At 37.1% G+C, this 20,849-nt stretch overlaps 3 protein-coding genes across 3 annotated transcripts; 1 reads left to right on the top strand and 2 right to left on the bottom strand.

Moving 5' to 3' along the window:
• Positions 1-1,463: 1,463 nt before the first annotated feature.
• On the bottom strand, positions 1,464-3,739 carry LOC114521194. Its single transcript, XM_028541620.1, has 2 exons — positions 3,322-3,739; positions 1,464-1,784 (listed from the first exon to the last, which is right to left on the bottom strand). Exons 1-2 carry the CDS (start codon positions 3,656-3,658, stop codon positions 1,588-1,590), a joined length of 534 nt encoding a protein of 177 aa, XP_028397421.1. The 5' UTR covers positions 3,659-3,739; the 3' UTR covers positions 1,464-1,587.
• Positions 3,740-4,324: 585 nt separating this feature from the next.
• LOC114521037 (non-reducing polyketide synthase cla3-like) lies at positions 4,325-8,471 on the bottom strand. Its single transcript, XM_028541427.1, has 6 exons — positions 8,136-8,471; positions 7,633-8,013; positions 7,222-7,357; positions 5,003-5,187; positions 4,400-4,624; positions 4,325-4,357 (listed from the first exon to the last, which is right to left on the bottom strand). The coding sequence occupies exons 1-6, from the start codon at positions 8,469-8,471 to the stop codon at positions 4,325-4,327; spliced, it is 1,296 nt and encodes a 431-aa protein (XP_028397228.1).
• A 4,205-nt stretch (positions 8,472-12,676) lies between these two features.
• On the top strand, positions 12,677-13,702 carry LOC114521036 (uncharacterized protein K02A2.6-like). The gene has a single exon (XM_028541426.1). It carries the CDS (start codon positions 12,677-12,679, stop codon positions 13,700-13,702), a length of 1,026 nt encoding a protein of 341 aa, XP_028397227.1.
• Positions 13,703-20,849: the final 7,147 nt, after the last annotated feature.

Raw genomic sequence — 20,849 nt, 5'->3', positions numbered from 1 at the left:
TCTTCCGCGTTCCAACCACATTTACTTTTTTAAGGGTTAGTATGATTTATTATAGTTAATTTGATTAAAAGTCCGTGGTAATCTCAGTTCTCTAATCTTTCACCCGGTTTCACTGGATAAATTTGCAATAAATTGGCCCAATGCAACAAAGTTGAGACTTATCTGGTACTTCATTTCTTCAGTAAAATTAATATGCGAATGTATGTTCCAATTTACTGCCAATTTGGTGGAAATACATAAGAAATACTTAATGCCTCGTTGCCGCCTTTTGTTATGTTTTATCTTCGATATGCCTTAATATAGCTACTTATTGTTCATACAAAAATTAAAAAAAGCCTATATAGATATTATAGTAAAACCTCTCATTTGAACATGTCTCTGATTTTATCCAGTCCGTCAGGTTATACAAAGTAATATCAGTGCTAGCCGGCATGCTTTTAGTGATATTCAAAGCGGCAATCCAGGCACATTTAGATATTTTTGATGGCAAAAAATAGAAAATTGCGGAAGTGTACATTTATATAAGTAATAATTATAACAAACCGCTCGAAAAGGCGTTATTCCAATAATAAAAATAATAATCGATACATGATGATCTGGCGTACATTTAATAATTATGCTTAAATCTTGTCGTTCAACTATTTTTATTGATATATAATTATTCAATCCATGTGGACTAACTAATTTTCGTTTGCTAAATTATGAAAAACGATTTTAACCGATTCTTGCCAATTTATTGGGTTGTAAAGATAAATACGCAATGGTTGCAAATTCCAAATAAGAATTTGGGCAAATCTAATAATTTCTCGTGAGAAATGATGAAAAAATTCGCATTTCACTAGCTAAATTAACTTCATGCAATTTGATTGGACGTACGTTTTTTTTCGTGTGAAAAATTAGTATAGGTCATTTTGGCGGCAATTTGTTTACATTTTTTTCATGATGGCGTCAAAATATAGGAGTGAGATTCAAAACATAATTCTCAAATGCAACTGACATTTTCAGCACATTTTGAAATCGTAAGAAAAGAATATCTGACTTCTATTGAACAAAACTACAAAGAAACTGAACGGTAAAAAATATGTTTTGATGCATAAAATTTCGATTTTTGTTTCTCGCTCTGTTTTTGTATATTAAAGCGTGTCATTCGGTCGTTCAGTGACAAACTGATCTCTATAGATTTAATCTCGCTGTAAAGGATCGCAAAGCTACCCTAACTTGCTCGTTTTGCAATCATTCACAATAACTCGTGCATAATAAAAATCATACAAACAAGCCAACAATGAAGTGATCTTTATTTATTATGAAATAGCAGTAAAGATTATTATAAAAATCATATTAATTTAAAAATAAGTGAAGTAAACTCAACATGTTTTAACAATATATTTAAAAATATATTTATACAAAGATGATCATTTGAAATTTATTGTTTACAAAAAATTAGGTTTGGTTTATTTCCTGAACTACCATTAAAATCCACCTAAGTCTTAAACCCACTATATATGCATTCTATAGGTATGATAATAATTGTGATAATTGTAATATGATTAAATATTGTCCATAAAGTGACTGTGTAACCATTACCCATCAGTGCATGAACGGTATCCCAAAAAGTGCTTCTAAACAATCCACTAGTAGTTTGAGGCGCTGCCAGTCCATGGATCGGAACGTCTGAAGCCGGCCTTTTTTGGTCAGCATACATGTCAGCAAATCAACGTATGATTTTTTTCCATGGTGTTTCTGAATTACATGAACATGCCTTCCAGGAATGATGTTTGTCAAATCTAAAAAGTAAAATATATTTTTGTCCTATGATACCTAAATATCAATCACGTGATCTTTATTTGCGTGGTTTTTGCGCGAAACCATCAATCTTTAAATAAACCCAGTACCATATTAGAAATATATATTGTATCAGAGAGAGAGTGATATATTAATCGGCAATTTACCATGAAAAGTCCATAGATAAAAATAGTGGTAAATTGTTTTCCCTTGCTGAAAACTGTGAAAAAATACGGGTAACGTGAATATTTGCGGTTTTGGCCTAGAGAGACATTAGCATTGCTCCCATGGGCTTACAGGAGCATCTATTTTTTGGGCGATAGCTTACTTAGCAAAAAAAACAACAACATCGCCTCCAACTGGCAAAAAATGATTAAACCCTTTTTTAGTAAAATCTGAGGTGTCCTTGCGCTTGTTTTAGACTTTTACTCTTGCTCATGCAGATGGCCTTGTTTATAAAAACCGGCGTTGTTTTGCCGGTGCTGTAATTTCAACTGTTGCCCTTCGTTGAAGTCTTTTTAGAGATCACTGGCAGCAAATCAACTAAAGCCAATTCAATGACAAACCCAACCCACACCCAGGGTTGCCCATTTCATTGTGATCGAGAACTGATTTAAATATTCGACTAAAACACGTGACATGTAAAAACTTCAGGATGTAAACATCCGGTAGAGTTTCCAGTGAGCTTGGAGTAGGAAATTCCGTCATTTGTCGTAGCAAATATGCGAAGCCGAAGATGGCGGAAATTAGACAAGCTACAGTATCATCATAGTAAGTACTACAGCCTTCAATCATCGTGCATGAATGGTCGCAAGCGACTAGACAGCGACCAACCGCCATCCTAACGCTCCCCCAAATCTCTGTAATTTTCCTGCCCAAAAAATCCCAATGGCTGCCACCAGTCTAGCCCTCCAATTATTTAATTTTCTATTGAATCAGCGAACTTATTTGAGCTGTTATTGCGTAAATGTATGCGCAGCGAAAAATTGAAATTCTAAAAACAATACATAATAATATATATTCCAATTGCAACAATTTCGTCTTAAAATATCATTGAGCAATTAATTAATACTGTTTCAGACTGTTTAATTCAATTAAGACTGTTAATTCAATCGCAGTATAGGTCCAGGGGCCGGTTGTATAAAAACGTAGTTAACTTTTAACTATAGTTAGTGACAGAATTGACCAATCAGAGTCATGTATTTCTGAGTTAACTACGATTTAACTACGCAAAATGTAGTTACGAGTTTTATACAACCAGCCCCAGGTGGTTGATGGATATTGTATTTCTACGTGTTTCCTGTCGACAATATATGTCCGAATTAAATACGGAAAAAAATGACAAATGGCCATCGAGATTATTTCTCATCAGTGAAAATGACTTACCGGGCTTCACTGGCGCAAGTTATATCAAGTCGAAATGTCATTGATATAAGATATTGCTTTTTTAGCTATTTTCAAGGCACCAAGCTCTCTCATTTGCTGGCTCCGACAACAAGAAAAATGTGTATATGTGTTCATTTCGAGGCTAAGACTTACCTCTCATTGCAATATTTCGCATTTTGTGAAATCCAAACGATTTATATTGAAAACTAAATACGGTTTCTTCGCAATTCAACAAGAGAGTGCCTTTTATCCATTCTAACGAACCTATAGATGTACCAGATTGACTTGACAGCATCCAGATTTCTACTCCTTGCTTTAGAAATTCCACCAATCGTTCTTGACGCTTTGATCTTACTGCCTGGAATTTATTGTATGAAAATTTTGACAGATAGTTCATTGCTGCTGTAGTCATCATGATGAATCCACAAATTTCCGCGCGAGTCTCCTCGCTTAGCTCTAGATGACGTCCAGAAACGTAGAGCAAATCCATTCTCTCAACTAACGTTCCCCATATCGCTGGTGTGGAGAGAGAGAATGAGTTTGTTTCATCACAGCTTATGTATGTTAATGTCCCTTCGTAGCATATCTTTAAAATAATAAGAAAAAAAAACATACTTATGGACTTTTAACACATGAAATTGCCAGACTCAACACAAATCATCGTGCAAAAATCTTACGCGGTATAACTTGCGCGAATGTATAACTTACGCAGCTTGGCCCAATATGTGAGCTAAAAATTATATTTTTATAAAATGTAGATGCAAATTACTCAATTTGTAATTTTGTTAAACTTCAAGATGTTGAAATTTAACATGCTTACGCTTACGCTTCGTATTTTGCAATGTACTCGAACAAACTCGATGATATTAAATTTTGGGTCTAACTTGAAATAAAAACTCAGCTTTGTCGCAATTTTCTATCCATATGAGCGCCAAATAAATTAGGATCCGCGAAGAAAAATACATTTAACCTTGCCTCCGTAGCCTCAGGAACGATTACCTTGCTCATTATTAGCGTAGAGAGGAGCCAAGAGGAGTAAAATTAATCCAGTATTTATATATCGTCTGTAATCTTGGGGAAAACTGCAATTTCATTGGCTAAGAGGGGCGCTAATGAAAATTCTATTATCTGGTTTTAATCAAGTTCCCATATTCTATTAACATTTCAATTTCTTGATGTTTTTATGTAACTAAAAAAGTGAAAAGATCTTAAGATAAAGTAAAACATTTACCTTGGAAGGTTGCCAATCCAAGTGAGTCTCAGCGGCAGATCTGAGTTCATACTGAAGTTTTTCTGCTTTTTCTTTCAAAGGAAACACAAGGTTTTCTTCGGCAGCTTGATTCTCTAACGCCGCAATGACTTTCACGTCGTCTTGTAATTCTCCATAGAAATTATTGAGGGTATCTTTATTTATACCCAGTTCAGCGAAGGCCATTTTTTCGATTAGTTTTCTTGTCTAGAAATCAAATTTGAAATCCAATAAAAAATGTGGTTGTTTTATTCAAAGTTTTTTTGTATGAACCAGTAAAAAGTTGGTCCAATAAATAGGTAACCGATTTTAAATTGTTTATATAGCTTTTATTGTCAAGGTATCCAAATTGTATACACCAATTTTTTTGGTGTATACAATTTGGATACCTTGACAATAAAAGCTATATCTCCACAATTTCAAATTCGACAAATGGAAAATCCCGTTTATTTGTTGCTGAAGGCCGCTATAATTGTGGTATATAGCACATTCTCACATACTCGTTTTTGCAGCCGGTCGACTCAAGAAAAAATTAGTAATGTATAGCAAAAGTGAATATAAACAATATGAATGATCGCATTTTACCACATATTTTTCAGTCAACTTCAACTTATGCTCGGCAAATTTTCTCACGAATTCGTTGGAGTTTGCCAAAGCTTTAGGGTGCCATCCGTACGTATCCACCATGCACACCATTGCGACAGTTTCATTATTTCTTTTTAGTTCACTCGCCATTTCGTAAGCCACCATGCCACCAAAGGAGTAGCCAGCTAAAAACATAATATCCTAGTTATATCCTAGTAATATCTAATATGGTTTGCGACTCGATAATTTCAATAATTTCTAAAACGTCTACGATCTATCTATAAAATAAACAGTCGTTATTCTATTTAGACTGAATGACGCCTACGTTTTGCATATATTCATAAATTATAGAGAACAATACAATAGCACAATGGCTATAATACTTTTCGTTTAATTCTCGCTAATAAAACTTTTCGTTTAATTCTCGCGTTCTTTATATATTTTTTGGAGAGAAAATATTCAGGATCGATTAGGGAGATATTTTTAATTATATTCAAAGTGTTCCGTTGCGACTCGTACTCGTACTCGTAGTGACTGCTAAAGCCCCCTTCTGACAGACTACGGCATTTTTAAAACTATTTTGCCTTCACTACGTGATTTAAAAAGCCACACGACTTGATATTTCTTGGAGTTTTTTTTAGAAAAAAAGCTGAGAGAACTGTTTTGATGACCGTAATTAATTCTTCGAAATGAAAAGTCTAATTATTTCCGAAAAACGTAACACGCTTTAAACACGCTTTTATTATAATGGACAAAAAGAAAATTTCCGAACAGTACATACCAAAATTAGTAAAATTGCCAAGTTTGGCTGCGAAATATTGTAAGGCGCGGAAAATATAGCCATGCGAATTTGGCAATTTTGTATACCTTTAACTTACGGGCGGACGTGTGTAATTAAATTAATTACACGCTTCCGGCCGTAGTAAAAAAGTATACAAAATTGCCAAATTCGCGTTGCTATATTTTCCGTACTAGTTGACATTTTGCAACCAAACCTGGCAATTATACTATCTTTGGTATGCTCTTTTTAGCTGTGGTGGTTTATTTCTTCCTGAATGCCTAGATAATAAGTTGGTCTATTACGCAATTGGTCCATTGGTGGCGAGGTTCGATTATCAGAACAGTTCCAGGTAGCGTAGCTAAAAACATGTTCGTTTTGCCCGACGATGGTGAATCTCGGAGCCGTAGCCAAGTCTAAATCTCCCTATATTGTTTATGAAAGGACGTCTTGTATGACAGTTGAGAACCCAACATAGAATTATAGGAAGTCTTTTATTATTATTTGCTTTCAGGTTCACGATGAAAATTTTATCAAGATTGCTTCATAACTTTGTTAGTTATCTTTTCCCAAAATAAGGGGAATGAGAATTTTAGTTTGCTAAGAAAAGCGACGCCTACGTTTTACATATATTCATAAATTATAGAGGACAATACAATGGAACAATGAAACAATAAAATAACCAATGGATCCTTTCATTTGCTCGGAGAAAAACCCTAACTAATAAAACTTTTCGTTTAATCCTCGCGTTAATTATATATTTTTTGGATTCAGGATCGATTTAGGAGATATTTTAGTTTGCTTTTTTTTAAAAAAAGGATGCCTCGTGATTTTTAGTGTGGTAGACGATAACGCATATATTTTTAACCAAACAATATTCCTTTACCGTTTATTTTTAAAATTAAGGTGCAAAGATGGTGATCGATAGAGTCAACTTTAAAATGTTAACATTTTCCGTCTTTCAAACACCTTTTCTTCTGCGTGGAGTACCGTTGACAGGGAGTGTATCAGGTGTTACGCTGCGACCCGTAGTCGTACTCGTAGTCACTGCTAAAGCCTTCTTCTTACTGACTGACTACGGCATTTCAGTGTAAAAATATTGATATTTCTTGGGGGTCAGAGAAAACTGTTTTCATCACCGTAATTTTAAATTTATTTTTCAAAACGAAAAGTCTAATTATTTACGGAAAACTTAACAGTATAAACACGCTTTTATTATGGTTGGTGGCGAGGTTTAATTATCAGAATGGTACCAGGCAGCATATCCAAAAAAATGTGCGTTTTGCTCGACGATGGTGAATCTCGTAGCCGTAAATCTAAATCTCCCTATATTGTTTATGATAAGGCGTCTAGCATGCATGACAGTTGAGAACCCAACACTGAATTACAAAAAGTCTTTTGTTATTTGTTTTGCTACAATGCTTAATATAAATATCCATACCAAGATAAAATGGACCGCTTGGCTGTATTTTTCTGATTAAATCTACATATCTTCGGGCGAGTGTCAGCACTGTTCCATAGTCACTCTTCTCAATCGACGTGTCATCTACTCCAATACCATACAATGCAATCTTGGCCTGTAACAGAAAGTTGAACAAATGATAACCTCTGGAAGCATGGAATAGAAGAAAATTAAATCAGCTCTCTTGTACAACAAAGTGTATGAATATCATATGTCTCTCTCGATAAACAAGAGCATTGCCACACCTAGTCTCACGCCTTATTTGTCAAACGATCTTTAAGGCGATTGAGTAGCGCGGAAAAAAGAGAAAGTGCGATCTGTCCTCGTTTTGAAAGTTCTTCTTGTGCTCTTCCTGTGTGTATATTTTATGTTAAAACAACAAGTTTTCACCTGTTTTTGGAAACCTTGTGCAAATGATGCCAAAGCAAGGGCTGATTTGGGGCTACCATGAACCATGAACACTTTCACAAACACACTTTCTGATGTATAGAGAGGAATTACTTTCTCGGGGTTGTCAACGGATTGCAATTCAACTCCATCTTCACTTTCTTCATTCTCAGCGTTGTAAACGGGGAAAACATTAGATAAGAGAACATTTTTATCTGCAGAAGCGCCCTTCTCTCTGTCAACAGGCAAACTATTTGTTCTGCTTTGGTTAGCTTTTTGTGAAGATTCACCCTTCACACTCGTGGTGTTGATGTTCTCGATTTGTTCCAGAATATCATTGACGATTGTTAGGCCGCTCACATTTGGTTGAATAAAATAGTACGTCTAAATGTCAAGAAAAATTGAAATCTTTATAAATACAAATCTGTACCGGATAAGTGCAGTCATCATCAGATGAACTTGGCAATGCACGAGATCTTGCTGACTTATAAATATTACAAACGTACCTCAAACGTGGCACCAATGCTGTTTTTAATTTGAAGTCTCATATTTGTTGCAACAATTGAATCGATGCCATACTTGTAAAGACCGATGTTTAAATTCAATTCGGAGGCTTCACTTCCCGACCAAGAGCTGAGGAGGCGTTTAACAAAATCTTGAACGTAGTTAACTCTGAAGTCTAACGGTTGTAGCGCTAGGTTTTCCAACTTCATAATATCGTCAGTAACAACAATCGTTTCATCTCGTTTCAATTGCAATCTCGAAGAAGTATGCCCTTTAAGATAGATTTGCCAATCCACAGGACATACACAGACTTGAGCTTCTTTAAAATTTTTAAGCATGATGGATTTCAGAAATTCAATTCCTATAATTATATAAAAGGGAAAATACGTGTATAATGTTGGATTAACTTAAATAGCTAAGTGGACAAGGGGCTATGCTGAGTAGCACAAAAGTTTTAAGTTGGAACTTGGAAAAACAGCGGTGAATTTGTGTAGGTAACGAGCTATGCGATGTCTAGTATAATTCGGGATTAGGTCTAATAGTACGAATGAATTCAAACATCGCGAGTATACTATTATTTCAAATTGTATATGAGCATCATCGCAGTATAATTGTTAATGGACCTTGGGCTATAGCTTTTTTTATCTAGGCGATGAAGTGGAAATTTTTCGGAATCGGAATATTCAAATTAGTAAATACCAAGTTTGGCTGTGAAATGTTATAAATGTTGAAAATATAGCCTGAAAATTAGCAAACATAACTTGGTATATTTTTGTATTACGGCCGGAAGTGTTTTTAACTAGCTAACTTAGCAGCGATATTATCCAGACTTCATATGTATTAAATAAAGAAGATTATATGGTTGCGCAGAAATATGGAATTTATTTCGAGTGTTGAGACAATATTGCTTACGAGTGTGAGCAATATTCTCTTAATTGAGCAATATTCAATACGATAAATAAATCTATTTTTCCAAGCCACCATGTACTATTCTGTTTATTATAACTGCAAATTATGCTTAACAGGGGTGGATCCAGCCCTAGTGCACTAATTTGCATTACAAAACAAAATGGCTATTTTGAGCAGTTTTCTTGTGTTATCCAAATTAGTGCACTAGTGCTGGATCCACCCATGATGCTTAAACGACAACTCTTAGTAACTCAAAATGAAATAATTTTTTATGTATTGAAGGGCACACATTTAAAATAACAATGTTCAATAAAATGCGCTTATAGTTTTAGTCTCTTGAACCGTGTACATATACTGTGTATAAATATGGTATGAGATAAAAAACGAACGGAAACTGTGAGCTACAAAGATTTTTTTAATTGGTCAAACATGTTCATAAGCTTGCGAAAATGATATTTTTACACGTAGAAATATCGTATTTTTACGTGTGTTTAAACACGATTTTTCTCAGTGGCGTGAAACTCTCAATATATAACAATCGTGTTCATATAATAAATATATTTTTACGGTGTAATATAGTTATTTATAGACATGATTGACATTATCTTAATTAGGGGACTTCGAGAGAAGAACAATAGAAAAGTGCGAGTATAACATAATTGTATCATATTCGGTTGAATAAAGAAATAAAAATATAAGCAAACATTACAAAGGCGACGAGTGAAAATACACCGGCAACAACAATAAACGTCCCGAGAAGTGGTCTACCACCATTTCCACCGTTCGATCCACATGGCGATCAAGCAACACTCAGTACTAGATGGCGAAAATGGTAGCGAAGATTTTACAATCTTCTGGTTAGTCTTCGAGAGGAAGACCCAAATGTTAAGCGAGCTCTACTTCTTACGTATATTGGTGAAGATGCCAACGATATTTTCGACATATTACCGAATACAGGAGAGGATTATGACACGGCAATCCAACGCCTAACTGAACATTTTGCGCCAACCGAAAACAAAACATGGCTATATTTGATTGCCGGCAAATAACGCAGCAAAGTGGCGAATCCATCGACGAATTCTACCGTAGGCTGAAAGAAAAGTCAAGTTTGTGTGCATTCCATGACGAAGATAATGAGAAAAAACGCAAATCATACACAAAACGACCGATAGCCGTTTGCGTTGCAAAGCCCTTCGCGAACAACTCAGCTTGAAGGATACTATCAAATACGCAAAAACTTTGGAGCAATCAGATGTCGTTGCTCAGAAGTTAGAGAAAAATGAACAGCCACAAAATGATGTCGCAAATCAAATCAACAAAAGAAACAGACAACGACAAAACGACCGAGGAAATCGACATAACATGGAATTTCACAACGGGAACAAGAGTAAACAAACATGCAGAAATTGTGGAGGAGCGTATCCCCATCGTAACGGCAAAACAAGCTGTCCCGCTCACGGAAAGGAATGCCATAAATGTGGCAAAATCGGACATTTTGCGAAACACTGCCTCTCTAAGTCACAGCCAGCAACGAGAAACAAAGTAAACAAGAACCAGGCAAATAACATCGTTTCGGATCCATTTCTGGAAACAAGCGACACGGACGATGAATTCACATTTAACGTTTATGACAAGAAGCAGCCACAAGTCACAGTTTCCATCGCTAATATTCCTATTCGTGTCCTTATCGACTCAAGATCAACTGTAAATATCATCAATGAAGGAACATTTGAAGTTTTCAAGCAACATCGCAACGTAAAACTGGTGAAATCAAGTGCTAAAATTTACCCATACGGCACAAACAAACCACTGCCAGTCATAGGGCAATTCACGGCTACCATAGTCCATGATTCAACGTCAGTGACGGCAACATTTCAAGTCATCAGGGGATCAACGAAATGTTTACTGAGCCATAATACATCAACTATTCTCGGACTATTGAAAACATTTGTTAACAACTTAAATGCTCAACACCCCGATCCAAAGATACAACAAATCCTCAGCAATCACAAATCATTGTTCCAAGGCATCGGAAAGCTCAAAGGCAAAGAAGTAAAGTTAGAAATCGATGAAACGGTTGTTCCAGTAGCTCAGCGTGCGCGGAGAATACCCCATAGCATGAAATCGAAAGTGAATGAGAAGCTTAAAGAAATGCTTGAGCAGGACATTATCGAGAAAGCACAAGGTGCAACGCCGTGGCTTTCACCGCTCATTGCAGTTCCAAAAAAATCAGGCGATGTTCGTCTAGTTTTGGACATGCGAGTCCCAAATCAAGCTTTAAAACGACGACGTGTACAAATGCCGACAGTTGATGATATTCTAAATAAAATGCAAGGAGCAAAGGTCTTCACCGAAGTCGACCTTTCTCAGGGATATTTGCAAATTCCATTGGCCCCTGAATCCCGGTATATCACAGCCTTCCCAACCCCAGACAATGGACCACATCGGTTTAAAAGGCTAATCATGGGAGCGTGTCTATCCGGGGAATATTTTCACGAGGAAATACACAATATCATTAGAGACGTACCGAACTGTGCAAGTATATCTGATAATATCTGGCTATGGTCTGAAAACGAGACCCAACACTTGAAAGATCTCGACAACCTGTTAACAACCCTTGAAACAAGTGGCCTCACCCTACGTAAAGAAAAATGTTCGTTCGCTGTCCCACAAATTAATGTTTTTGGACACATCGTATCAAGCAAAGGCATACAACCAGACGACGCCAAGACGTCGTTACATCGACAACTACAGCAGTATAACGTACCCCCTACGTCAGCTAACAAAAGCAAATTCCCAGTTTCAGTGGACTAAACATCATCAGAACGCCTTCGACAAGTTGAAGACATCACTCAGCAGCTCTCCCGTTCTGGCCCATTACAATCTAGCATCACCTACCCGAGTAGTAACTGATGCATCGCCTTGGGCTGTTGGAGCAGTACTCCTCCAGCAACAGTCTGACATGTCTTACCACCCAGTAGCTTACGCCAGCAGATCACTAACCGACACAGAAATGAAATATGCCCAAATCGAGCGCGAAGCTCTCGCAATAGTTTTTGGTTGCGAGCATTTTCACACCTATTTATATGGACGAACGTTCGAATTAGAGACTGATCATCGACCTTTAGAGTATCTATTCCAACCCAAAGTCCATCCCACTGGCAAACCACCCCCAGCTAGAATTGAACGCTGGATTCTACGCCTTCAAGAATACGATTTTACAGTCGTTTATCTACCAGGAGTGACAAACCTGGCGGATCCATTGTCAAGACTCCCACTACCAACTACAACACGCAGTAATATGGAATCATGCGCTGACCGATATGTCTGCAACCTGCTGCAACAAATGACACCATGTGCTATGGACACAGAAGAAATTAGACAAGTTTCCCTAGAGGACCAAGAAATATGCCGAATCAACCAGGCATTGGCAACCAACCAACTCCAGCTACTACCCAAACCATTCCAAAACATATCGGACGAGTTATCCGCTACAAATGGTGTACTATTTCGTGGAAATCGAATTGTACTTCCCAGGAGCCTCCGAAAACAAGCAATCCTCCTAGCCCATGAAGACCACGCTGGAATAACACGCACAAAACAACGCCTTCGCTCCAAGCTGTGGTGGCCAAAAATGGATGCGGAAGTGGAAGAACACATCAACAAATGTCACGCATGCCAAGTCACGGGTAGTCCCTCTCGTCCGGAACCGGTCAAGCCTACAGAGCTCCCCAGTGAAAGATGGTCGTCTTTAGCCATAGACGTCTGTGGACCCTTCCCATCTGGTGAATACGTAGTCACACTCATCGATTACTATTCTCGTTGGCCAGAAGCCAAAGTCATGAAGTCCATAACATCACGAAACATCCTGGCGTGGCTCGACGACGTTTTCGCAACCCACGGATACCCCAAGCAGATCAAATCCGACAACGCTTCTTACTTTATATCATGCGAATTCTACACAACATTGAAATCGTGGGGTGCTACCGTCAAGTATGTTACAGAATACTGGCCTCAAGCAAACGGACTCATAGAACGTTTCAACAGAGTTTTCTTGAAACACGTCCAAACGGCGCTAGTCGAAGGGAAAGATTGGAAAGCAACACTTCCAACATTACTTAGAAACTACCGTGCCACTCCTCACGGATCCACTGGAGAAACACCATCGCAACTGCTAATGCAGCGAGAGTTGAAAACTAAACTACCATCGACATCCCAAGTGATAAATTTACCACAATTTAACGACTTGGAAGTTCGACACACGGATGCGCAGTCGAAGAAAAAGGGGAAGGAATACGCGGATGCGCGGCGAAATGCCAAGGAGAAGAAGATTAAATCAGGAGACTATGTTCTAGTTCAACAGAAACATCGAGACAAATTCACAACCAACTTTCAAACAGAGCGAGTAAAAGTCATTAAGGTTAACGGATCGCAGATCGTGTTCAAAGACAAAGACGGAATAGTTCACCGAAGAAACTCGGCACATGTAAAGAAAGTCCAACACGAAGATCAAACTGATGAAGAAATTGACGACGACATGGTACAAACATCAGCACAACATCAACGCGAACCAGTAGAAGAAATACCACCACCTATCCCACCGAGAAGATCAACTCGTAATCGAAAAGCGCCGGAGTTTTACCAATCTGGCTACAGTTAAGAAAAACACTAAACGATTGAACAACAAACGTTAATGCAAGAACTAGAAAGGGAGGAATGTAATATAGTTATTTATAGACATGATTGACATTATCTTAATTAGGGGACTTCGAGAGAAGAACAATAGAAAAGTGCGAGTATAACATTATTGTATCATATTCGGTTGAACAAAGAAATAAAAATAAGCAAACATTACATACGGCAATTAAACTTAATAGTTAACATTCACCGAAGGCGTTAAACGAACGCAACGTCTCATTACTGAACGAAACAATCGTTAAAATACAGTTTCCCATCGGCTAAAAGCGCTGAATCCGTAGAATAGCAAATTGGACAAACGTTTAATAACGTTGGGCTTGATTTATTCGCACGAAAGTTGCCAGCTTGGAGAACTGAACGCTTGCTTGCTTACGCACGAAACGCGAACATGGAATTTCCTTGCAACAGATGTTATAACTCTGGACTTAAGGCATGCTACAAATTTTATATTTCACAACTCGGAGAAAAGGTATATAGCTTACTCACTAACTCTCTAAGATCGTCGTGCATTTAATCCACTGCGCACAATAAAATATTCGTCAGCTTTAGGGGTCGCGCGGTGCTCCTAGTTTCCATTATTTTTCCTGAAACTTTGACAGTTTATTAAAAACCTTTTCTATACCTTTAGACAGTTAAATGATATCTCAATTTCAGCTACACATTTTTGCGCGCAAGCCCTCTCAATATCAGTGAATAGGACCCCCCCCCGGTAACATAATTTTGTTTATGTAAAAACAAACTTGCCCTAGGTATACCAGAAAAGTCTTAATTATCTCTAGAAACACAAAAATATGCCAAATTCTGAAAAACAACTTGAAAAACGGAAATTTTACATTTGCGACATTTTTTTATACACCCTGTATAGCTGACGAGCAAAAAACCATTAAGGCCAAAACTTTATCACTTTTTATGAAACACAATGGTCACAGTTAGCCTTACTAACACTGCATGCCATTTTTGTATTTAATTTAGTATATCCACCAAAGTGTTAATCATCTTCAGCTTTTATTTGTTATAATATATAAATAAAAATAAATTTGCATAGATTGCTTATTCATAAACTATAATATATACCCAATATACTTTTTGGGTGTAAAATAACCTCCATTTTTTGGAGGGTAAAAAAAAAATTGTTAAAGTCACCCCGAAAATTCGGGCAATATTTGAGACAAAAAAATTACCTCGCGTTTTGGGGTAAAATGTACATCCTATATATATATACCGTTACTCTACTGTGAGGGTAATATTTACCCCCTTCTCCTAAAGGAGTAAAAAATACCCCTAAAATACGGACGGTTTGGGGGACAAGTGAGAACTTTACTGTGCAACATGATAAAATAATGGTCCTTTCAGCACAACTGCGTGCAAACGAGCGATTGCGAGTCACTATAAGGAAAGTAAAAGGCAAGGGGCCGCTGTGTGCGTGGATTTCGTATAGTTAGCCACAATATACCTTTTGTATAGTGAAGGGGAAGCAATCCAGAAGTTTCCAGGATAGATGTAATGTCTGTATTTCTCTCCAATACCCCAGCACCACTGATCGGTCCCCAGTTAACCGACAAGGCAGGCAGCCCAAGCTTGTTTTGACGATATTCGCATAGTTGGTCCAAAAAGGAGTTAGCTGCAGCGTAAGATACTTGGCCAGCATTACCAAGAACTCCAGATATTGAGGAAAACATGATGAAGAAATCTAGATCCATCGATAGGCTGAATTCATGAAGGATAACACTTCCTATTTAGAACAAAGTAAATTTCTTAATAATCCAATAGACCCTTTTGATAATTACTTCATAATTTAGAAAGAAATTAATAACATTTTTTACTCTCATAAGCTATAGTCTAAGATGCAAAACATCTTTCCCGAACACGTACATGAGGAAGAATGTTAAATTTTCATTGATTAATCTGGAAATAAGTAGTAACTCGTGTGTCTGTCAATAGGACAAAATTATCGCAAGAGTTTGTAATGAATTCGAATATAGCGTAATGCAATGTCCACTGTGAACATGGCCAGAAATGTAGGTCAGTCAGAGCCTCGTACCCAGGCGCTTTAACAGTAAAATAACGTTGTATTCAGTTATTACTCCGGCGTGAGAGACGAAGTTGAAAATTCACCTGGGTTTTGTTTTGTTTTTGTTTTTTCTTATTATTTTTTGTCGTCGCAAGTGTGTTTTGTAGCGAAATATACTGGTATTTGATAAGTGTATGCATGTGACTGTATTTATCTATGTCACAGTTGTCTCCCATAAGCTGTGGTGGTATAGATATACTTTCCCATTAGGATGGCCATCATCAAAATATTTTTTCTCGGGAACATACTTGGGTTACATAGAAAGCAAATTTTAATGATTCCCCACTTTTTTCTTAGAGGCGCATATTGAATCCTAAATCCTAAGATTTTCAATTTTAAAAATCCGTCAACCGTCAAATCCGAAACGTAAAGGAATTCTTGTAACTGTTGTTAAAATTCCTTGATTGATCGGGTCGATCGAATATAGTTATAAAAATCAAGTTGAAAACGTTTATCTCAAAAAAATTCCACATATATCGCTAGCTTAACTACCCTTCTCTCAAAACACTCTTCTTAATCCAGTGTAATATATTTGGGAAACAGCGCATTGCCATTGGTCCAAAAATTCAAGTGACAGCTGTCCAACCTCCTCTGGAGTTAGTTTATAAGCAGACTACAATACCACAATAAGCAGAACACTTACCTTTTACCTTAGTACCCACAACCTCTCTGCATGTCTTCAAGTCGGCATTTTTTAGCAATTGATCTGCTAATACCATGGCAGTAAAAACAATTCCGGCTGTCGCAGGCAAACTTTCTAGTTCACTCCTTATTACATTCATTTCTTCCAAAGATGTTACGTCTGCTTGTCGTAAAAAAATTCGAGATCCAGTTTTTTTCTCCAAAAGTTTGACCTCCTCTTTCTTTTCCTCGCATGGTGCTGAGCGAGCCGTACACATGACTGTTTTTGCTCCATTTCAACCATCCATCTCGCGACTTCGAAACCAAAACCACGAACACCACCAATAACAAGGTAAGTGCGATCATCTTTCAAACCGTTGTCGTCAAGAGGTAGACTGTAAAAATCAACTTGATCAGGAGGATACTTAGGCTTCAGAGATATTGTATTTAAACAAAACTCTTTCTTTGTTTCAACATCAGGCGTTTTTTCCGTGCATCGCTTGTTGGATTCATTGCGGAACCCGATGATATCGTATATGCTGGATGCGTGTTGTAGTATATTCAAAAGGTTGTTCCAATGGCCTTTCGATTTCAAGACTGAACAGCACAAATCCAATAACTCTGAAAAATCCTTAGAGTTTTCCGTGATGTCTTGTAAACTCGTTAAAACCAAGAAGACATCCTTCATGTAAATCCATGGGTTGAACCTGACCGTTTCTTCTCCATTGAGAGTAATTGCAATCACAGTAGCCCCTGATTTAAGACGTTTCAGTATTTGGCGTGTGACATAAGAACTGGTCCTACCGAGAAAGCATACGGCATCTAATTCGTCATAACAAACATCTTTTGGGTCAGCCCTCGTTAATTCCTCTTCAGTCACAACCAAGAACATACCAAATTTCATCATCCGGGTTTTACTTGCCTGATTGTCCACAAGACACACGACATTTTTATCCATGGATACGGCAACGGAAGCGAAGATGAAACACACTTCTTCACTTTGATGATAGACAAGGACTTTTCTCTTACCCTCTAGATCACCAAGAAGATTTGCGAGAATGTGGTAGGACATTACCATTGGAAATCCAATGGACGCAGCTTGTTGCGCTGTGAAATCGACTTTCATCTCGGCGAAACAGCATTTTTCCGCAGCAACAAAACTTCCAAGATCACCAACTTTGCAAACACCCACCACAAAGGAATCAGTTTCTTCGTGTCCATTGTATATTTTACCGGCTATTGAAATACAATCGTTCCTCTTCATATCTCGCCAATGCTTGTGTAAGATAGGACAGGCATAGTGAATTTCAATTTCCTTCTTTTCTTTAACTCGTTCGTTCGTTACTTTTTGTGGGAACCACTGACCTGACATACTTGCCAATTTTATAGGCTTACGTGTCCCGTCTTTCCAGAGAGGCGATTCTTTTTTTGCAAGCGTAGAATCATCAAGGACAAGCTTTTTGATACGATTGACATACCGTCCACCACCTCGATAAACAATTTCTTCTTCCAACACATGTTTTTCAACGTCTTGTAGCATTGCATGAAAATCTTCTTCGCTAGGGTCGGTTGGCAAGTCGATCACTGAGGCACTGGGGATTGTGAATTCTTCGGAGAAGGTTCTTCTAAATCCAAACACAGAAGCACCCCATGGAAAATTTTCATTCTGATTTTCTTGGATTTGAGGAATTGAAACCACTCCTGAAGTGACAAAAACGAGCTGAATCTTCCCGAGAAAGCCTTCTCTTTTTAAAATCTCTTGAGAAACTGTAAGACAAGTTTCGAACGTAAGGCTGTGGACAATATGAAAATTTTGTGCATCAGCATCAAACATGCGGGCATCGACAGGCCAGAAATTGATCACCAGCAACTTTTCATTGCCTTTTATTTTTCTCAATACTTTATCTATTGCTTGAGAAACTTCGTCACGAGTTGAATCAGTCGTGTCTTTTACATCAACAAAATTTACACTTTCGCATTGGGGAATATGCTGTGCAAATCGTTCTGCAAACTTGCTTTGGTCTCTTAGAATAAGCCACACATTATCCTGACTAGCCTCTGATGAGTCAGTCGCCAGCTGCTGCCAACCAATAGTGAATACTGCTTCATCAAATGTTGTCTTCACTTTGTCTGATAAAATTTCTGTTGTTATGAACTTGTCAATAATCATCACAGCTTGACCATAATAATCCATAAGAGTAATGCTGTAAGTGGGTGCTTCTTTAGATTCTATTTTCTTTACGTGAGCATGAAACAGTTGAGTGCACGGGATCTTCTGGAGAATGGTGATACCTGTGATCGTCTTAGGCACAAATTTCCCCGCAATACTTTTTAATAACAGGGTTGTCTGGAAACAAGCATCAATTACACAAGGATGGATTACATATCCTGATGTATTTTTGATCTCTTCAGTTTGGGCATATGAGAGAAAGAGCTTCGGTGTCATTAGACCAGGCCTGGGTAATCAAATTAAACTGAGGACCGAATGCGAATCCCAAATTTTTACGAATCTCTTGAATATGTGTTGTAGACCTCTCTTCCATTCCAGATTTGAGCTTTTCAATAGTGTGGAAATTTCGTTCCGGGGGGTTCCTAATTGAAAAGCGTTGAATTCTTATATAGGAAAAAGATAAATAGGATAAGAATAAGCAAAAGGTATAAAGGTATATTTTTTGAACGTTGTCTCGTCCATAAATACCTAAATATTAACATCAAACACGTGATCTTTTAAATTGCCTGCGTGGTTTTTGCGAGAAGTCGATCTTTAGAGATCCCAATTATAGTACATCAGAGAGAGTGATATATTTATTGGCGATTCTCAATGAAAAGTCTATAAAGAAATAAATCATGCGTTAAAAGCTAAATTTCTTTATCAGACTGAAGCTGTTTGCCAAATCGCAGCAACTTATTTAACACGCATGACGTGAATGATTACGGTTTTAGCCGAGACAGACGATAACATTATATGCCTTATTTGGCATCTCAAATACGGTAGCTAGACGATATAGCTAAAAACATGAACACTACATGTGTGAAGCTAATTCATTTCGTAACTTTATTCAATGATAGTGAATTTTTGCAAACTAATATGCCTGTTCGCAAGCATATATTTGTGCATGACTGTGTAATCATCTTTAGAAATGAGTAGGCTAATAATGTCCATGATTGTGTTGAAGCAATGTTTCTTTTAACTTGTTTCGTAAATTACGGGGCATAAAGAGGCTTCTTCGATTGGTTGCATGCCCATGGTGATGGTTTGAACATCGTTCGTCATTTGTGTTGCCATGCACCAAGTGAAGCAACTTCCATGCATTAGGACGCAAAAATAATCAGGTCACGTGGTTGATATTTAGGTATTTATGTATATAATTGCCCATACATTATCATACATTATATATATATATATATATATATATATATATATAATATATATAATATATATATTATATATATATAATATATATATAATAATATATATATATATAAAATTTGAAATGAATTGGAGATTAAAACCTAAAAATTGTTCATTAAAAATTTAAAGCACAACAGTTCTGTTTCGAGAGGCCTATTAAAGCTCCTCTCTCTTCAGGTGCGTGTTCAGATTGAATATCCCGTGTACCGATCGTTCATAGTGGTGTGATACCTATCCATTCTTAAACTCTTTGTCAGCTGATCAGATGACCTTTAAAAATGGTTGGCTCATTTTAACTTGCATTCTCTGTGCAAATACTTGGCTGATTTTAATAAAAATTAAACCATTTAAAAGAGGACATTGTCCTCAGTAGATAGATGTTTTTTTAGTTCTATATGTTTCAAATTCGCTAGGATATTTGCTTTAGAATGCATTGGATTTGGCTATTATTCGATATTATACCTCAAAGCAGCCTAATCCTTAGAATATTGCCCAAAACGCAAACAAAAACTGGTTACCGTGATTTAGTTCACATTTCTAGGATCATTTTGATATATTTAGCTTCAAAATCGTGCCTTTAGACGATTTTTGCCGATTTTTTACATAAACATTCATAATCTGCATTATGGTATGTATTATCGCATCGCTCACGGAAAGCATTTCACAATAATAAAAAGATTCACCAAAAATTTCGGGCAAAAAAAGCCGAAAAACGGACCCCTTGGTCCAATTTTACGCCAGGAATCGATTTTTGGGGTCAAAATTAACCTAGGGGGTGGGCATCACAGACCTTTGTCACATTTTTGAACCGCGTGACAACATTCCGAGCAAGCGCTAAACACGCGCTTAGCAACGCTCATCAACGCTAATCGCTTAGCTCCTAAAATGGCTTATTTCTCCGATTCTCTAGCACATCCTAATCCAAAAATACATCGAAGTTATAACAGAATGATAATAGGCAAAATTGAGTCAATCTAAAGCCAACATAGAAGAAAATAAATTGAC

Source organism: Dendronephthya gigantea, unplaced genomic scaffold (assembly GCF_004324835.1).
Source record: "Dendronephthya gigantea isolate DGI-Jeju-01 unplaced genomic scaffold, DenGig_1.0 000019F, whole genome shotgun sequence".
In the NCBI taxonomy this organism is placed as follows: domain Eukaryota; kingdom Metazoa; phylum Cnidaria; class Anthozoa; order Malacalcyonacea; family Nephtheidae; genus Dendronephthya; species Dendronephthya gigantea.
Note: the sequence above shows the minus strand (reverse complement) of the source record. Positions and strands in the feature narration are given on the sequence as shown.